We start from the raw sequence: 22,666 nt of genomic DNA on the forward strand, positions 1-22,666 counted from the left end.
CACAACCTGTGAGTTAGAGCCCTGCATCGGGCTCTGTGCTGACAGCCCAGAGCCTGGAGCCTGCTTCAGATTCTGTGTCTCCCTCTCTCTCTGCCCCTCCCCTGCTCATGCTCTGTCTTTCTCTGTCTCAAAAATAAATAAAAACATTAAAAAAAAAATTTAACAGATAGATTTGCCCCCTAAATATAAACAAGTTTGAGCTAGTTCCTATGTCTGTCTGTCTTTCTTTCTTTCTTTCTTTCTTTCTTTCTTTTTCTTTCTTTTCTTTCTTTTCTTTCTTTTCTTTCTTTTCTTTCTTTTCTTTTTCTTTCTTTCCTTCTGTCAAGATTTTAAGTAATCTCTACACCCAATGTGGGGCTCGAATTTACAAGCCCTAGATCACAAGTTGCATGCTCCAACACCTGAGCTAGCCATGTGCCCCATCCCATGTCTTTCTTTAACCCCAAATGCTGCTGTTATTACCTGGATTTTTTAGGTTGACCAGAGAAGGGTGTTTATTACAGGTATGTCCATATATAATCATGATAGTCTATCCACAGAATCAGAATCCTGAAAGATTCTATCAAATAACTCATCTGAAATAGTCTAGGAAGACTATGTAGAACAACTTGCAAAAAGTTGTGATACTCTTGAAATGCCATAAAAATCATTGTGTATTCTTCTCTTTTGGTGAGATAAAGTTAGAGGTTTTTTATGTTTTTACATGCTAACACATTGTTCACGGGGCAAGAGCTAAGGGTGGTGTGCCTCCAGTTGTAAAAATGCAACATTTTTAAACAGTGTTTACTGACAAATTCAGGAAGTCAGGCTGTAAAATGACTGTTTTACTCTGAGTAAACCATTGAAAAAAAAGTGTAATATTAGAGATAACACAAACTTTTTGAAAACTACAGACTATAGTTAATGTGACATAGACAAAAAAGATTTTCAGAGTCATTGGGAATCACTAATCTAATCCTAGAATAATTCAGAAAATTTTACTATATTGAATTCTAAAACCAGATTTGCTAGCTGTTAAAATTGTATCACATATGGGTCTATATCAAGTATCATTACCAAATATTATTTGAGTAAAGACTTAAAAATTTGACTTGTATGAAAAAAAAAATGATTTAAACATGGTAAGGTACAAAATAAATATACATTTGAAGTAGGTTGTTTAGCATGTGCCAAATTACTGTACTTGTATACCTTTAGATGGAATATAGTATGAAAATTATTTTCAACTCTTACATTTTTTCTGAATGGAAATTCTTATTAATTATTTTATCATTTTTCTGTTATAAAGGACTTAAACAAGACCTCAGTATCAGTAATTTAAACACAGGAGAAATCTTTGTTTCTTCTTGAACCATTTTGACCTAATGAACAGATCTTGGTACAAAAAACTGAAAAACTACATTACATATCAAAGTACCTTTGTATAATGCTCATAATCCCAAAGCCATGAGTTTTTCCTCTGCATCCTAGAGCTCTACAACTGAAATATCTCAGATTTAGCTCCAAAATGTTCACATCAGTAATTCCATAAATAACTTGAGTTAATGGATCACCAAGAATAATTATTATAGTAAAATATCATTAAATTGGGCTTATTTTATAATTTGATGAAATTCAGATATTCTAAGTGATGTCAACTTATTTATGAGAAGTGACAGTCATGGATCAGCTAAAGTCATTTTCATTAAATCATATTTTCTTTGCTCATTTTGGTCTTGATAACCTATATTAATTTGGAGTAAATATATAGTTCATGAACTATCTGAATGTTTTAGGCAAGCTGAACTATCTCACAGAACAGAATGACGATGTTGGATATTCCTCTGTTAATATTGTAGTTTGTCAGGGTCTTTCTTCAGATGATGCCTCAAATCCCTTTTATATCTAAGTTATATATAAGTAGAAGTAAATTATGAATAGGGGCTCCTGGGCAGCTCAGTCGGTTGAGTGTCTGACTTTGGGTGAAGACAGGATTTCATGGTTTGTGAGTTTGAGCCCCACATTGGGCTTGCTGCTGTCAGTGCAGAGCCTGCTTTGGATCCTCTGTCCCCCTTCATCTGCCCGCCCCCCACTTCCACTCTCTCTGAAAAATAAATAAACTTAAAAAATAAAGTAAATTATGAATAATCATAGTACCAATGCCATTCTTCCAGTGCAGTAATGTTTACCTACCATGTTTTGTTTTCTCGTTTTAATGCATCTAAGATTGAAATGGCTGGGTTTTGTTTTGTTTCTTTTGTAGTTGTATCACACCCTTGACGCATATTGAACTTGGAAGCCAGGGCTTGATTTTGATGTTGATAGCTCAAGTTGGGGAAAAGGGCATCATTTTTGAGTGGGATAATGATAAGCTTAGTTTTCAGCCTTGTTTACAATTAGTTGCTGGTGGGATGTCCAAATAGAGATGTTATTAAGACAGAGATATGTGTCTGGACAGAAGATAAAAAGTCAAGTGTATAGAGAGATTTGTGATTTTCAGGTAATAATTAAAACTGTCAGAGGCTTTTGTACGGAGATGAAGCAGCTGTGGGAGGTGCTATTGCTTTTTCATACAAACTTGAAGCTATTCAGAGTATCTTTAGCCCCTTCATTAGTACATACTTTTCAATCTCACTGATAACTCAAAACCTTTAAGGGACAGTTTAGAGAATTAGTGAAATAATTAGTTTACATTTGTGTTTTTTGTATTCTTAATTTCTAAGATTTATTAGCTTGTTAGCCCCTGAGATTCATAATATTGCAAAGAAAATAGTGGTATTCATTTTATATTTGTCATGCATCATCTTAGCTGTTTAGAGAATGTCCCATCATATATATTAAAATTAAATTATTAAAGTATATGTTCTATTTGAGCAGTGAATATATCTTGAACCATCTCCAGTTTAGGAGATTAATTGAAGGGTACTGGGAGATGGTAAGGTAACAAATACCATAAATTAAACATTTAATTTCTTTCATTTAGATACACAAGATTGATAACTTGTTGCTTCCAGTGATGAGAACTGAGCTGCTGGGATTAGGGTGTGGGTGGTGGGTTGCTTCACTTTGTACTCTTTTGTGCTATTCATATTTGAACCATGCAATGATTTTACTTTGGGAACGGATAAAAGAAATTTAAATATTGAAAATTGCTTTATTTATTTCAGACATGAGATGGTATGATATGTTAGTATTGACACTGGAAGTTACAAGTCATGTTTTCAAATCATAATTTCACCATCGCCTGGCCAGCTGTCATTAAGTGAGTCGTTTCACCTCTTTGAATCACAGTTTCCCATTTGAAAATGGAGATGACTGCCCTGTTTACTTCTCAGGGTAATTGTGAGTGTGTTCAGTACACATACCTGTGAGGCACACACTCTCATAAGCACTGAGAAGGGGGCACATTTTCATTTGTATGGGCATCCACTATCAAGTGTAGAAGTAGACAAAATTTAACCTACTTTGATAAATCCTATATGCCATGAAGATCCATAGGAAGGATTTACAGTAGCAGCTTGGGAGTGGTAGGGAAGAAGTTCGAGTAGTCCTTCAGGAAGACAAGGACATTGTTGAGTTTAATTTTGAAGAATGAGTGAGCTGGGGGAAGAGGATAAAGAGGAAAGAAGGTATTCTAAGAACAAGTTCCAGCTCCAACTCCAGCTCATTTGATGCATGTTGGTGTGTAGCACATTCTTGTTTTAAGACAAGACTGTAGCATGTTCTTCCTTCATTTTCCTGATCCCCAAAATTTTGACTATAGTAATTGGTTGAAATTTGGGGAAATCTCACTTGGGACTTTATAATGACCTCAAAAGTGAGGAATCACTAAAACTCAACTAAATTTTTACTACACACATTTTACTGTATAGACCATAAGTATTAAATCATCAGATTCTGATGTTAGCCTTCAGTTCTTTCTTACTAAGGAGCTAGTGAGAATTCTTAATTAAGGGGCTAAGCCTCTCATTTGCAGTCCACTTGCATTTTCCCAAATGAGTAGATTTTTTTTCCCTGCGTGTCTCTTGGTATTTTTGTTCCCATATCCTTCTGTATTTCTTCTGTGTGCCTGGTGTCTCATTACTATACCTTTAGTTTACAAAAGCCTACAGTTCACGCTTTTATTTTGATTTCTATACACTGCTTTCTCCTGTTGTGTTTGGCAGAAAAACTTGCTTTACTTGTTAAGTCATGTATATAACTTCTTTTTCTAATCTTGAATATTTTTTCCCTCGTCACTGGGAAAGATACAGATTTTATTTTTTTTTTAATTTTTTTTTCAACGTTTTTATTTATTTTTGGGACAGAGAGAGACAGAGCATGAACGGGGGAGGGGCAGAGAGAGAGGGAGACACAGAATCGGAAACAGGCTCCAGGCTCTGAGCCATCAGCCCAGAGCCCGACGCGGGGCTCGAACTCACAGACCGCGAGATCGTGACCTGGCTGAAGCCGGACGCTTAACCGACTGCGCCACCCAGGCGCCCCAAGATACAGATTTTAAATCCATTTGACAAGTTATTGAGCTCTAAGTTGTAAGTACATACAGTTTCCCTGGTGCCATATTGTTTCCTTTGTAGCACCATTAAACATCTTACCCCCATAATAGTTTATAGACTTTTACTGTTGAACTATCTAATACCCACTCTTCTGTAAGTTACGGTTTAGAGGCATTGATATTTTACTGTATAATATCCAGTATCCTGTAAATTATAGAAGTACTTTGTAAATTGAAAATATGATATTACTTATTATGGATATTAGCCTCCAGTAACCACCATGATTATTAAAAATAAGCGCAAATGTTTAAATTTTTATAGATGTTTAAAGTGTGAAATAGAGACTTCCGCACAAAATTTATGTGGAGTATTTGTTAAAACAATAGAAAACATAAAATTGGGTATCATATAAGTAATTTCCTCTACCGTTTTCATGTTTATTTGTACTTGGGAAGAAGAAATGAGGTATCTCAATTTCTGAGTGATTTATCAGTTCAGAATGAATTAATCCAAAGTAAGAAAACATTATTTCATACCTGTAGAACAATCTTCTGCTATTAATGACTCTTTAACTTGAGATGCTTTTAGCTTCAGAGTAATAGAAAATCAAGCTATATGTGGCTTAAACAGTAAGGGTATTCATCATCTCATACGATAAAGAAATTGGAGGTAGAGTCTTTCAGAGTTGGTTGATTCAGTGGTTTAATACCATCATCAAAAACTCAAGTTCTCTAACATCCCAGAGTGACCTGTCCTTTTAGGCTGGATCTCCTCATGATCCCATAGTACTTGCCACAAGTGGCAGGTGTCACAGGTGATGATGTCTAGGGGGGAAAATGGAATTATATCTGCTTATAATGCATTTATGAAGAATGGCAACCTTCTCAGAAGCCCCCAACAGATGGCCTTTATGTAGCTATGGCCGCAAATGGATCACTTATACATGCCTAAGCTATCACTTGGCAGAGGGTATGATTGGATTCTTTCTTTTTAGAGGTTATGCCCTGCTGCTTGGATGATCATAAACAAAATTAGATTCTGTTGGCAAGTAAGAAGTGGCTGTTGGATAGGCAACCAATAATGCCTTTTGCAGTTGAGCCCATTTTAACTTTTTTAAAAATGTGTTCAAATGTTTAAACACATTTTAAAAAGTTATAAATAACTATAAGTTATAAATAGATCAGTGGAACAGAATAGAGAACCCAGAGGGGGACCCACAAATGTATGGTCAACTAATCTTTGACAAAGCAGGAAAGGGTGTCCAATGGAAAAAAGACGGCCTCTTTAGCAAATGACGCTGGGAAAATTAGGCAGCGACATGTAGAAGTATGAAACAGGACTACATTCTTATACCATACACAAAAATAAATTCAAAATAGATGAAACACCTAAATGTAAGACAAGAAACCATCATAATCGGAGAGAAAACAGGCAACAACCTCTTTGACCTTGGCCGCAGCAACTTATTAGACACGTCTCCCAAAGCAAGGGAAATAAAAGCCAAAGTGAACTGTTGGGACCTCATCCAGATAAAAAGCTTTTGTACAGCACAGGAAACAATCAACAAAACTAAAAGGCACCGATGGAATGCGAGAAGATATTTGCAAATGACATACGGATAAAGGGTCAGTATCCAAAATCTGTAAAGAACTTGTCAAACTCAACACCCAAAAAACAAATAATCCAGTGAAGAAATGGGCAGAAGACAATAATAGACACTTTTCCAAAGAAGATATCCAGATGACCAACAGACACATGAAAAGATGCTCAATATCACTCATCATCAGAGAAATACAAATCAAAACAATAATGAGATACCACCTCACACCTGTCAGAATGGCTAACTTTAACAACTCAGGAAACGAGATGCTGGTGAGGATGCAGAGAAAGGGGGACCCTTTTGCTCTGCTGGTGGGAATGCAGACTGGTGCAGCCACTCGGGAAAACAGTACGGAGGTTCCTTAAAAAATTAAAAATAGAACTACCCTATGACCCAGCAGTTGCACTACTAGGTATTTACCCAAAGACTACAAAAATGCTGATTTGGAGGGGCACATGCACCCCAGTGTTTGTAGTAGTGTTATCAACAATAGCCAAGTTATGGAAAGAGCCCAAATGTCCATCCACTAACAAATGGATAAAGAAGATGTGGGGGGTGTGTGTGTGTGTATATATATATATATATATATATATATACATACACACACACATATACATACATACATACATACATACATACATACAGTGGAAAACTACATGATGATCAAAAAGAATGAAATCCTGCCATTTGCAACAACGTGGATGGAACTAGAGTGTATTATGCTTTGTGAAATGAGTCAGTCAGAGAAAGACAAATATCAGATGATTTCACTCATGTGGAATTTAAGAAATACCACAGATGAACATAGGGAAAGGAACAGAAAAATAAGATAAAGACAGAGTAAGAGACTCTTAAATACAGAGAACAATCTGAGGGTTCCTGGACGTGGGTGAGGGGGATAGGCTAAATGGGTGAAGGACATTAAGGAGGCCATTTGTTGGGATGAGCATTGGGTGTTACATGTAAGTTATCAATCACTGGGTTCTACCCCTGAAACCAATACTACACTATATGTTAACTAACTTGAATTTAAATAAATTTAAAAACAAATAAAAATGTACAAGTAGTAGTGAAAACTAACAACTTTGAAATAAAACAGTTCTGGGACACTTAACAGCTATGAGAACTTGGACAAGCTCTGTGAATTGCAGTTTAGTTGTTACTAAAATGTAAATAATAATGGTACCTATTTTATAAGGTTGTTTTGAGGATTAAATGACATAATGCATGCAGCACGCTTTTACATAGTATCTGGTCCATAGTAAATGATCACTGTGTGTTAACAGTTTTTATTATCCTATTTTAATTTTAGCTTATCTTGAATGATTAAAGCTTTTGCCTAAATCTGTTTTATATTTTGTGGTATTCCATTGTTGTAACTATCTCTTCTTGAGTTGTAACTGTTGAACTTTTCCATAGGGCTAGTTTTGGGAGAAGCAGATTTGATGATGGCCATTGGAAATGCTAAAACATCAAAAGTCCTTCATCCAACCTAACTTCTTTTATAAACATTGCTGTGTTTCGTCAGCTTAATTTTCATTAATATTATCATTTTTCTCAAAGTTACACAAAATAATGTAGCTTGTATTTTATTCGTTTCTGAAATATTGATCCTGGTTCAGTTCTCATGAAAGCTAAAGACTTTAAAAACATTGTAAGGATGGGGTGCCTGGGTGGCGCAGTCGGTTAAGCGTCCGACTTCAGCCAGGTCACGATCTCGTGGTCCGGGAGTTCGAGCCCCGCGTCAGGCTCTGGGCTGATGGCTCAGAGCCTGGAGCCTGTTTCCGATTCTGTGTCTCCCTCTCTCTCTGTCCCTCCCCCGTTCATGCTCTGTCTCTCTCTGTCCCAAAAATAAATAAACGTTGAAAAAAAAAATTTTTTTAAAAACATTGTAAGGAGAGATAATGAACAAGAGACTGTAAAATGGGGATGATACTTAAATAGAACTGTAATTGTTCATTGTAATAAAGTACTTAAAGCTCTGCTCATATTAGGCCCTTGATAAAAGTTTCTTTTATTCCTTATGTCTCATACAATAAACCTCTCAAAAGATTATTTGTTTCTTCAGAAACAGGAGAGCTTGTTACTAGTTATGTCAGTAGAGGAGAACTATATCACTCAGGAAAAAGGAAATCATGCTAGGGATCTCAAACAGGCATTTAATACAGGAAATTGATTACACAGGTGTAATCATTTTTATGAAAGTTTTCTTTAACTTTTATGAAATGCTAAAGTTTCATTGGCTGGTCAAGGGTCATCATAGCCATCACTTACATCATGGTTTTTATGGAAAAAAAAATAGACATTCCTTAGCTTTTATTTATTTTTTTTAATTTTTTTATTATATGAAATTTATTGTCAAATTAGTTTCCATACAACACCCAGTGCTCATCCCAAAAGATGCCCTCTTCAATGCCCATCACCTACTCCTTAGCTTTTAAACAAACATTAAAAATATGATTGAATAGACAAGTGGGGAAAGATAGATTTTTGCTGTAGGTTTATTTTAAAAGTTGAAAATGAATAAATTATATATCATTTTAACTATAGTAAATATCATAGTATTACATTTATTTTTCAATGTTTCTTGTGCTGCCCAAAGGAGATTATTCTTACAAATCTAAGTTAAATTAATTTTCTTTTTCAGTAATTGCTTCATATTGCAACCATAACACCGTGGTGGGGGAAGAATTTTCCTGTAGTTTCCAATTGTCTTTTTTTTTTTTTTCAATTGAAAAGAGGCAAAAAATATGACTTCTCTTCTATCTTCTAACTCCTTGTATCTGTTCCTTAGAATCTATTCCAGGGGCACCTGGGTGACACAGTCTGTTTAGCATCCAACTCTTATTTTCAGTTCAGATCATGATCTCACAATTCATGGGTTTGAGTCCTGCATCAGGCTCCATGCTGACAATGTGTAGCCTGCTTGGGATTCTCTTTTCCCCTCTCTCTCACTGCCCCTCCCATGCTAACTCTCTCTGTCTCTCTCTCAAAAATAAGTAAATAAACTTTTAAAAAGTAAAATTAAAAAATAATCTATTCCATTCCTCTAATTCTTAAAGATGCTGTTGTAAGATTCCACACTAAGATTCTTATTTAGACTCTTTTCCAGGCCTATAGCACAATTTCAAGCCTGGGATATTTTTTTTCTTTACTAGACTGTTGCATTTATGTTTACCACGAGTTTTTTCTTGATTTTCATCTTCAGTTTCCTGGAGTATATTCTTTAGTAAATTTCTCAGAAATGGAGCATTATTAATACTTCCTGAATTTTTATAGAAGTAAAAAATATTCCCCTGGCCTATAACCTATTTCATCACCTATCCAAATGACTTCTTGCCTTTTTCAGATCTTAATTCACATATCCTTTTCTCGAAGAGGCCTTCTCTGACCATCCTATTTTAAATTGCAAATCCCACGTATTACCAATCCTTCTTTACTGCTTTTTCTCTTAAAGCACTTATCACATTCTAACACACTATACAATTTGCTTATTTATTTCTTCTCTTTCCCACTAAAAAGTGCCATAGGGCAGAGATTTTTGTAGTTTTGTTCACTAACTACATCCTTGGTACCTAAAATCATGCCTGGCACATAGGAAACCCTCAGTAAATAATTGCTAAATGAGTCAGTGAATTTTTCCCTTATTATTACAGTTATAAATCCAATTTACAAATCATTGTCTCTGAGAACTTGAAGAGATTGGTCCATTGTCTTCTGGTACCTGGTATTATTAATGTGAAATATGTCAATCTTATTTTTTCTCTTTAAAAGTTTTCTTTTTCTTGGATCTCTGGAAACTTTTGAGCAGTGTATATAAGATGTGGTTTTTTTTCATTGATTCTAGTTGGCACTTGTCTTTAAGGTTATTGTTTTTTTTCCAGCTCTGGAAATTTTTATTTAAAAAATAATTTCTGGGGGCTCCTGGGTGGCTCAGTCAGTTAAGCAACCAACTTCGGCTCAGGTCACGATCTCACGGTCCGTGAATTCGAGCCCCATGTCAGGCTCTCTGCTGACAGCTCAGAGCCTGGAGCCTGCTTCAGATTTGGTGTCCCTCCTCTCTCTCTGCGCCCCTCTCCAACTCATGCTGTCTCTCGCTGTGTCTCTCAAAAATAAATAAATGTGAAAAAAATTTTTTTAATCTTATCCTGCTTTTTTTCTGTACTATCTACAATTCCTATTGATTATCAGATTTATCTTCTTTTCCCTGAATGTGCCATTTTCCATATTTTTCTCGTTAACTTTTTATCTCTTTAAAGTTTGATATGTTTATTGAAAGTTAAACAGTGAAATCTGGCATACTATTTTCTCTGACTAAAAGGAAATAACATCAAGGCTAAAATAGGATAGATTGATATAATATTTGTATTTTGTTTATTATTACTAATAATGTGGCAAAGGTGGCTTATCACACCAGTAAAAAAGGAACTATTCATTAGTAAATGATCACTTATCATTTATTGGAAAAGGACTTGGTCTAATTTCTTATCAGGCACTATATATTTTAAATACTACGCAGTAAAATACAATACATACTATAGAATTATGAGTAGGGATGTTCATTACAGTATTATTTATAATATGGGAATGGCCTAAGTATCCAATAAAATAATACTTTATTAAGCTCTCCTACTAGTACTATGAAATGCTTTGTAGCCACTAACAGCTACATTTTTAAAAAAAATGTTTAGTAATATTGAAAATGATACACTGAGCATAGCATGAGGTAGAAACTTGTTGAATCATTAATGTTGTATACCTGAAAATAATGTAACAATGTGTGTCAACTGTACTTCAGTAAAAAAGACAGTGATACATTTTTCCAATTATTTATATACACGCACATATGAATTTTTACACATATGTGTTTGAAAGAAAGGGACTATGGGAAGTATTAAAAATGTTAACATAGGGGCACCTAGGTGGCTTAGTTTGTTTGTTAAGTGTCCAGCTCTTGGTTTCTGCTCAGGTCATGATTCCATGGTTCTGGGTTTGAGCCCCACATTGGGCTCTGTGCGGACAACAACGAGCCTGCTTGTCTATCTCTTTCTCTCTGCCCTTCCCCTGTTTGTGTGCACTCTCTCTCAAAATAAATATATTTTTTTAATGTTAATACAGTTCCATAATCCCTTATATGAAACACTTGGGCCCATATGTATTTCTGCATTCCAAATTTTTTTAGATTTTTGAACAGTAACAGGTTTTCATAACATCTGAAGAAGTACTCTATAAACAAACATGTTAATATTTCTGCAGTGAAACATGGGACTATTCACATTAAGTAGGACACATAAAGTTTATAATTTCATGTCAGTTGAGGTTATATTTTGCTGCCAAATCAATTTGTGCCAAGCTTAATTTTTAAATTTCCTTTTTTAAAAACGTTTTTGGATTTTGGAATTGTGTGCATTTTGGATCAATAGTTATTTAAGCAATGAGACTATGAATGTTTTTTTAATTTTAATTTTTTATAATTTTTCATGTATTTCTGTATAAGACCGTATAATTATTTACAGAAAAATATTTTAGTAACAAATTTAAAAACTGTGAATATATACTTGAGTTAAGCTTTCTTACTAAATCTTAGCCTTCCCCCAAAGGAAGGGAATAGAGTCAGAAGATATTCACTCAGTGATTTAGCAAATACTTATCCAGTGTCTATTATTTTAATAAACATAGATAGCCTTATAAACTATCAGGAAAGTTAATATTTCAAACTATGATATAATACCATTTCACATTCTTCTTATTGTCAGAAACTTAATAATTCTGACAATTCCAGTTGTTGATCAGGATGCCAAGGAGCACTAGGATATTTCATACAGTGCAATGTGAGTATCAATTGATACAACTACTTTGGAAAGCAATTTGATACTATCTAGTGAAGTTAATTAAACTTATATATGCTGTATCATGTCATGTGACTTTTCATTAATACATTGATTTATACTGTCTGGGAGTGGAACCTTTTCAACTTCTCCTGCTGCATCTTGCCCCCTGACACTTTATTCACTGTAATTTTATATGTGAGCATTACTAGGTTTCTGTGATTTTTTTTTTTCTTTTTCCAGGGCAATACATTTGCTGTTCAATAACTTGCTTCCTGAGCCTTTTCATGAAATAGGGCTTTTTTTTTTTATTTTATTTTTTTATTTTTAAAAATTTACATCCAAGTTAGCATATACTGCAACAATGATTTCAGGAGTAGATTCCTTAGTGCCCCTTACCCATTTAGTCCATCCCCCCTTCCACAACCCCTCCTGTAACCCTCAGTTTGTTCTCCATAGTTATGAGTCTCTTCTGTTTTGTCCCCCTCCCTGTTTTTATATTATTTTTGTTTTCCTTCCCTTATGTTCATCTGTTTTGTCTCTTAAAGTCCTCACATGAGTGAAGTCATATGATTTTTGTCTTTCTCTGACTAATTTCACTTAGCATAATACCCTCCAGTTCCATCTACGTAGTTGCAAATGACAAGATGTCATTCTTTTTGACTGCCGAGTAATACTCCATTGTATGTACATATGTATGTATATATATATACCATATTTTCTTTATGCATTCGTCCATCAGTGGACGTTTGGGCTCTTTCCATACTTTGGCTATTGTTGATAGTGCTGCTATAAACATGGGGGTGCATGTGTCCCTTCAAAACAGCACACCTGTATCCCGTGGATAAATGCCTAGTAGTGCAATTGCTGGGTCGTAGGGTAGTTCTATTTTTAGTTTTTTGAGGAACCTCCATACTGTTTTCCAGAGTGGCTGCACCAGCTTGCATTCCCACCAGCAATGCAAAAGAGATCCTTTTTCTCTGCATCTTCGCCAACATCTGTTGTTGCCTGAGTTGTTAATGTTAGCCATTCTGACAGGTGTAAGGCGGTACAAAATAGGGCTTTTTAAACAAAAACTTTACTTTTTTTTTTGTTTTGATATGCCAATAGCCATGCAAATATTCAGCACCTTTACTTGTCAAATGTAGTATGGAATTAAGAGTCTCTTCCATTTTGCTGGGGTTGTTGCGCTATTTTCTGTAACAAGCACAATGGAATAGGATGACTTGGATTACCAACCAAAATCATCTGTGGGCCTAGGCATGGAATCCATCTCTTTTATTGCATACTTTCTCAAAAATCATATTTTTCTTATTTCTCAAGTTTTGTGAATCACTTTTGTTAGCTTTAGGATTGTTTTGTATATCTCTTTAAGTTGAAAATGTTAAAAGGCAAGAGTGAGATTTGTATATTCAGCTTTTTATTCATTTAACAAACATTGAGTGCTTACTATGTATACAGGTCAAGAATTTCTCTTAATCCCATCTTCCAGGAACATAAGACCTAGCTAACAAACTGGCTTCAGTGTTGTGTGGTAAACGCTAAGATAGTTAAAGGTTGGATGGAATTAAGTCACGGTCTTCTAAGTCAGCAACCCTTTTTTGTAAAGGAACAGATAGTATATATTTTAGGCTATGTGGGCCATACAGTTCTATCACAACTACTCATCTCCGCTGTCATTGCATGAAAGTAGTCAGTCACAGGAGATACATAGATGAATGAGTGTGGATGGACACTGAAATTTGAATTCCATATGATTTTTAAATTTTTACATGTTGCAAAATAATTTTTTAACCATTTAAAATACGAAATTTAATATTACAAATATTTTTTAAACCTTTAAAAATCATTCATAGCCCTCAGACAATACTAAAACAAGTGGCAGGCCAAATTTGACTCCTTGGCCATAGTTTGCCAACCCTTGTTCTGAGACTTTGAATTACAGGATGTTAATTGAATATGCCTCTTTCTGTTAGTCCATTCCATGTTCTACTTTCTTTTAGGAGAGTTTAGTAACCTAGGTTAGGATACTATCAGTATCTTTGATATTCTGAATAATAATCATGATGCTATAAAAATAATAAAAATAGTAATAGCACTATTGCTATTGATATCACATTGATGCATTGATGATATGTAAGTTACTCCAGCAAAGATGACAAACTAATTTGCTTATAGGGACCAGGTGTTAGACCTGAATGGGAAACAGGAAGTTGTGTGAACTGGAGCAAAGTGAAAAGCATATGTCTCATGTAAAAAAAACCAGTAGCCACTGCTTAGCTCCCATCCAGTATAGGGAAAGCAGCCCCAATGTTCCCTGATGAAAAACATTCAAGAGAAATCCAGACTTATGTAAGTTAAATTATGTCTCCTAGTTGTTTAATATGGCAACAAATCTGTTTTTGTTTTTTTAATTCTTTTTAACATTGTGAATCAAAAGCATCTTTAGGAGTGATTTGAGCAGACTGGCAACTAACTTGCCATCTCTGTCCCAGCAAGTTTCTTTAACTGTTTAAAAGGAGCTCCTACAGAAGTTTCTGTAGTGATACCCACTAATGATTTTATTTTGAAATCTTTGATCTCAGAGGATGTTTTATCTCAATACTGAAAACTGTTAAAGCAGTTTTAAACTATAAGTCAATGCACATTTCTATACTGGATGTTCACATGTTCAACTGTCACAATTCTAAGCTTGAATGTATCCAGTGAATACATACTTGTAGAGGATTTTGTGATCCTAGCAAGTTCTTTTTTCTTTTCTTTTTGTAAACAGCTTTATTGAGATATAATTTACACATACAAATCATCCATGTAAAGTATACTGTTTATTTGGTTTTAGTATGTTCATAGAGTTGTACAACTGTCCCCACAGTTATTTTTAGAACATTTCATCACCTGAAAAAATAAACCCCTGACCCTTTAGCAATTAAATTAGACTCCCAGTTCTTCCCTCATCCTTTCTAGTCCTAGTCAACTACTAATCTGTCTCCACAGACTTGCCTATTCCAGATATATCTTATAAATAGAATCGTATAAATATGTGGGCTTTTCTGTCTGGCTACTTTGACTTAGCATGTTTTCAAGGTTCATCCGTGTTACAGCATAAATCAGTACTCCATTTCTTTTTATTGTTAAATGTTATCCCAGTGTATGGGTATATCATATTTTATTTGTCCATTCATCATTTGATAGACTCTTGAGTTGTTTTCACATTTTGCCTGTTATGCATAATGCTACAGTGAACATTCATGTACAAGTTTTTATGTGGACATATGTTTTCTTTTCTCTTGGGTAGACACTTAGGTATGGAATTACTGATACATATGGTAACTCTGTGTTTAACTTTTTGAGGAATGGCCAAACTTCCAAAGCAGCTGCACCAATTTGCATTCCTACCATTAGGATTTGACGGTTTCAATTTTTCCACATGCCTTGTCAGCAACACTTGTTATTATCTGACTTTTTTTTCTTCCTTTTTAATTATAATCATCTTAATGAATATGAAGTGATATCTTACTGTGATTTTGATGTACATTTCCCTGAAGACTAATGATGTTGATCATCTTTTCATGTATTTATTGGGCATTTGTATACTATGCAGATTCCCTTTACTGATTTTTTTCATTGGGTTATTTGTCTTTTTATTATTGAATTGTAAGAGTTCTTATATATTCTGGATACAAATTTACCCAGTATATTATTTCCACATACTTTCTCCCATTCTCTTGTCTTTCTCACTTAACTAATAGTGTTCTTCAGAGCACAAAAGTTTTTGATTTTGACAAAAGCCAATTTTTTTTCTGTTTCTTGTGGTTTTGGTGTTATATCTAGAAAGTCACAAGGTTATCAGGGTTTACCCCTAAAAAAAAAAGATTTATCCCTGATGTTTTTTTCTAAAAGTTACATAATTTTAGCCTTTTAGATCTTTGATCCATTTTGAATTAATTTTTGTATATGATTGGTGTAAGGTGAGGAGTTGGGGTAGAAGTCACAGGCTTTAACCTCAAAAATCAAACCAGATAAAATATCTGAAAATAATAATAAGTAAATATGTAAATAAGTGGCAGGAGATACATGAAACAAGACTGTCAGAATATTAATTGTGAAAGCTCAGTGAAGAATACATGGGATTTGTTATGCTATTTTCTCTAGATTTTTTGTTTGAAAATATCCATAACGTTTTTTTAAATACCAATTTATTATAGTTTATTACCACTGTTAATTGTACTGGCCGATTATCTGTATCCTTAGTAGGTATTGGACTGTTAGTTATTAGATGGCCCTTAGTACAAGTTTGGTTATAACTATGAAAATCTTACTTACAGTAAGAAAAACTGTAAAATGAAGACAAATTAAGCTAAAACTTTAATTTCAAGTTCTCTTAATTCTTGATTTACCCAAAACTTTTATTCTACTTAGAATTTTATGAACAGTATGTTTAAATGTGCCGTATACAAATTTGTGTAGTTTACAGATATCTACAATGTACTTCTCAAAACTTGTGTTGAGGAACAGCTGTTTTGGAGAATGCTGAGTGGGGAAAAAGTCTTTTTTTTTTTTTTTTTTTGCCCCAAGTAAGCTTGCAGTTGAACAAAGTTAAACTGATTTCCTTACTGCAAGACTTCTTAGGACCTTTTAACATGCAAATACATATCCTAAATCTGTAAAATTTGGCAAACTGTTTTCTAAGCTTATTTGACCATTCACATACCATGGAGTAGTTTGGAAAACACTGGACTACGTATTTAAGATCATGTTATTGTCATATTTAGATAATTAAATAGTTTAAGTTATTAGTTGATTATCACTATCCTAATGATTTTCATTTCTTAAAGTTTCTCCTTATGTCCATCCTTTTCTATTGCTGTTACTTCTTTTTGTAGTTTCCTGTCATTTATTTATTTGTCTAACTACTGAAAGTGACCAGATTTTGAAATTGCTGTTTCTCTGTGAGTATGGGTTTGTAACAATAATGGAAAATATTTTCAGTTAATTATGCTGTTAAGTATAACAAATTATGACTTTATATGTGTACTTGTTATTTTAACTAGTACAAGTTTTTGCAAAACTTGCAAAAGAGCCATGTTTAGAGAATTGAAACTTTTTTTTTTTTAATTTTTTTTTTCAACGTTTATTTATTTTTGGGACAGAGAGAGACAGAACATGAACGGGCGAGGGGCAGAGAGAGAGGGAGACACAGAATCGGAAACAGGCTCCAGGCTCTGAGCCATCAGCCCAGAGCCTGACGCGGGGCTCGAACCCACGGACCGCGAGATCGTGACCTGGCTGAAGTCGGACGCTTAACCGATTGCGCCACCCAGGCGCCCCGAGAATTGAAACTATTAAATGTATTTAGGTGTCTTTCTAATTGAATTTTGCTTTATTCCAGAAAACTTAGAAAATATTGGTAAAGGAATAGCTAGCAAACTTTAAAATTATTCAAAATTGAAAAAACTGGTGAACTTTGATCCAAATCAGGAAAGATGGCACCATTACGATGGAGAAGCATAGGAGGATGATGAACGTTATTCTAAGGGTGATATTCAGTGTCAGATCTCTAAATGAGGCCAGTGAATACCACTGACTGTTGGCATTTTATATGCACTAGTGAATGAGTGAAGGACTATAATAATGGTAGCTCACTACTTACTATTGCGTTTGTATTAATATTCAGCTATAGGAATGTTTTGAAAATCAAGTGAAGAATAAACTCAAAGGTAAAAGCCCCCCCCCCCCAAAAAATTTAGCTCTCATCTGACTTCGCCTACCCCAAATCATTAGTGCTTTACTCCTCAGGTAACCACAAATAGTACTTTCCCAAGTGTCCTTTATTATTTGTTTCTTGGGTATCGTCTGTTGTTTGTTAATATTCATTGTAACATAAAATTTTGTATTTTGTATCTATTTTGTACCTTAGTTTTTTCACTTTGAAGTGCTTCAGAACAAGGGTATGAAGGTCATATAATACTCTACTGTAAATATTGTTATCATTTTATTATATTTTCTTTTTGTTCTATCATGAACACGAGATCATGAAAGACCAGATGAACCTTGCTTACACACCTCAAAATTCCAAACTGGACCATTTTTAGTGTTTTAATATTTAATTTGTAGTTTATGTGGTGATGTAAATCCAAATTTAAAATCTGATTTAAAAGGACAAAATATTTTTTTTTAGATTTCTGAACTTATATTAAGACCTATTAGAATATGAAAATTAAATATTTTGAAATACACTTAAAAATTTTCATTGCAAATGATTAAACAAGAGCCATGTTCTAATAATGATTTTTAAATTCCATCCCATCAACATATATGTAGAAATAAGTAAGCAAACCGGATGGAAAAAGCTGCTTTTAATATGTATGGTCTGTGAAAGCTTTTTATTCTACTTTAGATATTGTGTATATCAGAATATTACTGTTTTCTTGAACGACATTTTTGTTTTATATTAAAACTTTTATTAATTAGGATTACAAGAGATTGAGCTATTATGGTTAATTGCATTTTGGTTATCTGAGGAATAATCAGTGGAACTTTGTATTTCTCTATTCCAATTTATTGTTGAAAATCTCCTGATTATTGATAAAGATCAATACCTTTTCTTGCTTTAGTAAGTAAATATGTGTTTCCACTATTTGTCTATAAGAGAACCGTGTCTAAACGATCTACCCCAGTCCCTCACACAAGGAATGTCAGGGATAAGATCAAATGCACAGTAAACGATTGTTAAATAAGTTTATTGTTGTCTTTCTTTGTTTTGGATTTGGAATGCAATATACTGATTTTTTCCCAGTAATCTGAGCTTTTTCCATTATGTTGTTTCAAGTATGTGTATAAAAGTTTGGAAAACATATATTAATAATAAAGCTAGACAGAAATACTAGTAATAATAATTTTGAGTGTGTTTTTACATTGTAAATACAATTATTATAGTGAAATATGTTTTTAATTAAAAATTTAAGAGTTTTATGTTTTGAAGTTTGCACCTGCTTTAGAGAGGTATAGAATATCATGGGCCTGAGGATCAGACGTATTACATATATGGCTAAAGTATTTTTCTTTCCTTCCTCTCCTCCTCCCCATCTAGTACACATACTTTGCTATTTTAAGCATGTTTTATAGTTACATAGTTTCTTTGTTTCCTGTGATCTGTTTGCTAGAGAGAAAGTTAATTCTTGGAAACATTTCTGATTTATTTATAGACTGGTCAAAGAAAAAATGATGTATGAAAAGGAAGCAAAACAACAAGAAGAAAAGATTGAAAAAATGAAAGCTGAAGATGGTGAAAATTATGCCATTAAAAAGCAGGTAAAACTGAATCTTTGGGGTACCTGGGTGGCTCAGTCAACTAAGCATCAGACTCTTAGTTTCAGCTCAGGCTCAGGTCATGATCTCATAGTTTGTGGCTTCGAGTCCTGCATTGGGCTGTGCACTTCCAGTGCAGAGCCTGCTTGGGATTCTCTCTCTTTCTCTCTCTCTCTCTCTCTCTCTCTCTCTCTCTGTCTCAAAAATAAATAAATAAACCTTAATACACACACACACACATACACACATGCATACATATATATATGACCTAATCTTATATTAAATATACTTGTATATTTAAATTTACAAATATTTTTGTAAATATTTTGACTTAAAGACCACCAAAATAAATATATATGTTACCCTTTTTAGTGGCTTCTCCTCATTTTCCCCATGACAAATTTCAGTTTCCTTAGTACTGCATACAAGGTTCTTCTTGATTTGAGTGCCTGCCTATCCACCCTTATCTCTTGCCATTCCCTCCCTGGACCTTCTCATTTCCTGATCACGCTCTTTTCCTTTGCCACAGACATACTGCATATGTGTGAGATGTTCTTCCCACTTCTCCTACCTACCTTCTCCTTGTAAATTCGTGTTTATCCTTTAAATATCCCCTACACTCTACCTAAAGATGGAGATAGGTGCTCCTCCTCTGTTGTCCCATAACAGCTTATTTATTCTCATCATAGCATTTTTTTTCAAATTTTTATTTAAATTCAAGTTAGTTAACATACTCTGTAATGATGATTTCAGGAGTAGAATTTAGTGATTCATCACTTACATAAAACACCCAGTGCTCATCCCAACAAGTGGCCTCCTTAATGCCCATCACCCATTTAGCCCTTCCCCCCACCCACCTCCCTCCATCACACCTCAGTTTGATCTCTATTCTTAAGAGTCTCTTGTGGTTTGTTTCCCACTCTCTTTTTTCCCCCTTCCCATCTGTCCATCTGTTTTGTTAAATTCCACATATAAGTGAAATCATGTGGTATTTATCTTTCTCTGACTGACTTATTTCACTTACGATGAAACACTCAAGCTCCATCCACATCACTGCAAATCCATCATAGCATCATAGCATAGTTGACACTTGTTTCGTAAATCCTTGAGAAAATAGAAGCTATTGGGGACTTTCTCTTTTTCCCATGACAAAATCTTTCAACCTATCTGCATCTGTACCTGTACTACCTTCCTTCCTATTAGAATGGATTATATTCCCTAACCCTTGTTAGAACCATCAGTGTTACTGTTTTCATGTCTTTGTCCTCATCTTACATCACCTCAACAGCATTTGACACAGGTAAGCAAGCACTCTCCTTGAAGCGTTCTTTTATATTAGCATCTTTAATAGGATAGCGTCCTGTTTTCCTCCTGTTTCACTATCCTTATTCTTCAGTCTCCTTTGCTGAAACCCTCCTCCTCCCCCTGTGCTGTCTTCCCCCACCCTGCACTCCCCTGTGTGTGTGCGTGTGTGTGTGTATTTTAACCTTTAAGAGTTCTGTCTGCAATCTCTGGGTAAGCTCATACCATTCTATAACTTTTAAGTATCGTTTTTATGTCTACTCATTTATTTACTCAACAGATATTTATTGAATCCCCTGCTACTTGCCAAATACTGTTCCAGGCATTCTTTTAGGTATGGCCTTTAAAAGAGCAGCAAAACAAACAAAAAACCAGAGTTCCTGCTTACTTGGGAGGGACTAGTGCCAGTATCTCCCAATTTATATCTCTAGCCTTGACCATTCCAGAGATACATATATTCAACTAATCACCTACTTGATATTCTCTTGGGTGTCCAAAATAAAAGTCTGGGGCACCTGGGTGGCTGAGTTGGTTGAGCATGCAGCTCTTGATTTTGTCTCAGGCCATGATCCCAGGGTCATGGAAGCAAGCCTCATGTTGGGCTCTGCACTGAGTGTGGAGCCTGCTATAGTCTCAGTCTCTCTCTCTCTCTCTCTCTCCCCTCCCTCTCTCCCTCCCCCCCCCTGCCCTTCTCCCCTGCTCACTTGCTCTCTCTCTAAAATAAAATAAAATAAAATAAAATAAAATAAAATAAAATAAAATAAAATAAAATAAAATAGTAAAATAAAGTAAAATAAATCAATAAAATCTTGGTCTTCGCTTAAACTAACCCACCTTCCCCAAACAAAAAGCCGTTCCTTCTCTTGTTATCCCCTTTCAGTAAATGATACCTCCAGTCATCCCAATACCTAAAGCCAAAAATTTAGTGGGTCTCTTCCTGGTGCTTCTCTCTCTCTCTAATAATCACAGCTAATATAAGCAAGTCCTGTTTCTTATTCCATTTCTTTGCCTTCTGCCACCACCCCTAATCGTGTTCACTATCATCTTTTGCGCACGCTATTGCAAAAGCCTCCTAGTTGGCATACATCTTTGTCTCTTTGACACCTCCATTCCCTCCCACCACAGCAGCCAGATTGATCTCTTTAAAATAGTACATCAGGGGCGCCTGAGTGGCTCAGTCAGTTAAGCATTCGACTCTTGGTATCAGCTCAGGCTGTGAAGTCAAGAACCATGTTGGGCTCTGCACTGAGTGTAGAGCCTACTTGGGATTCTTTTTCTGCCCCTCCCCAGCTTGCATTCTTTCTCTCAAAATAAATAAACTTCAAAATGGTACATCAGATCTTTTTCTCCTTTACTTAAAATCCATTGTGCAGTGTACATAGAATAAAATCCAGATGACACTAAGAAAAAGGAGAGTATAGGGGCGCCTGGATGGCTCAGTTGGTTAAGCATCGGACTCTTGATTTTGGCTCAGGTCATGATCTTGCAGTTTGTAAGTTCCAGTCCTGTATTGGCCTCTTTGCTAACAGGGCAGAGCCCGCTTGGCATTCTTTCTCTCCTTGCCGCCCCCCCCCCCCCACCTCTCTCTCTCTCTGCCCCTACCCTGCTCTCTCTCTCTCAAAATAAATAAATTAAAAAAAAAAAAAAGAATATAAACAAGCTTATGCAGATTGTATCTTAAGACTTCTTTTTAAAATTAGAACACAGTGCAATCACAGTGGCTTTTATCATATAAATTATGTTACAAATTATAATAGCGAACACTCAACCCAGACTTAATTCAGCAGTGTTAAATCACTTAAAATGGATTTTTCTGCAGGCAGTTGCTATCTGTGGTGCAAAAGGAACACAGTGTCATTTAAAACATCCAGGAAGAAAACCTTTTTAATTTTTGAGCTTCTGGGAGAGCCTGCCTTCCTCTGTGTGTGGTAAAGCAGAGGACATTTTTGTATAAGATACTCAGAAATTAAAGGAGGATTTGTAAACAGGTTCATAGATGTAATATGTCCCCCAATATACTGACCTTTAGGGTATAACTGCTCTTCATAAGGATTTATATGTGGAATATAACTTTTTGATTCTTAAAATTATGATGGTTAAATGCTTTTGAAGTATGTACTTCTGTAAATATTTGTATCACTCTTGTACCTCTC

The 22,666-nt window shown here is 34.9% G+C and overlaps 1 protein-coding gene across 2 annotated transcripts in view; it reads left to right on the top strand.

Annotated features, from left to right (window-relative positions):
- TBCA (tubulin folding cofactor A) overlaps positions 1-22,666 on the top strand; it is a 78,306-nt gene that overhangs the window by 43,073 nt on the left and 12,567 nt on the right. Inside the window, exons 1-2 of one of the 2 annotated variants that reach the window (XM_040450190.1) lie at positions 3,180-3,241; positions 19,109-19,214. In XM_040450190.1, coding sequence (XP_040306124.1) covers positions 3,195-3,241; positions 19,109-19,214 — 153 coding nt within the window. In that variant the 5' untranslated portion in view covers positions 3,180-3,194. Of the gene's footprint in view, positions 1-3,179; positions 3,242-19,108; positions 19,215-22,666 lie in introns of those variants that run through there. The other variant, XM_040450185.1, reaches the window with a different exon arrangement.

Source organism: Herpailurus yagouaroundi, unplaced genomic scaffold, assembly GCF_014898765.1.
Source record: "Herpailurus yagouaroundi ecotype Mexico unplaced genomic scaffold, PumYag 29, whole genome shotgun sequence".
Lineage (NCBI taxonomy): Eukaryota > Metazoa > Chordata > Mammalia > Carnivora > Felidae > Herpailurus > Herpailurus yagouaroundi.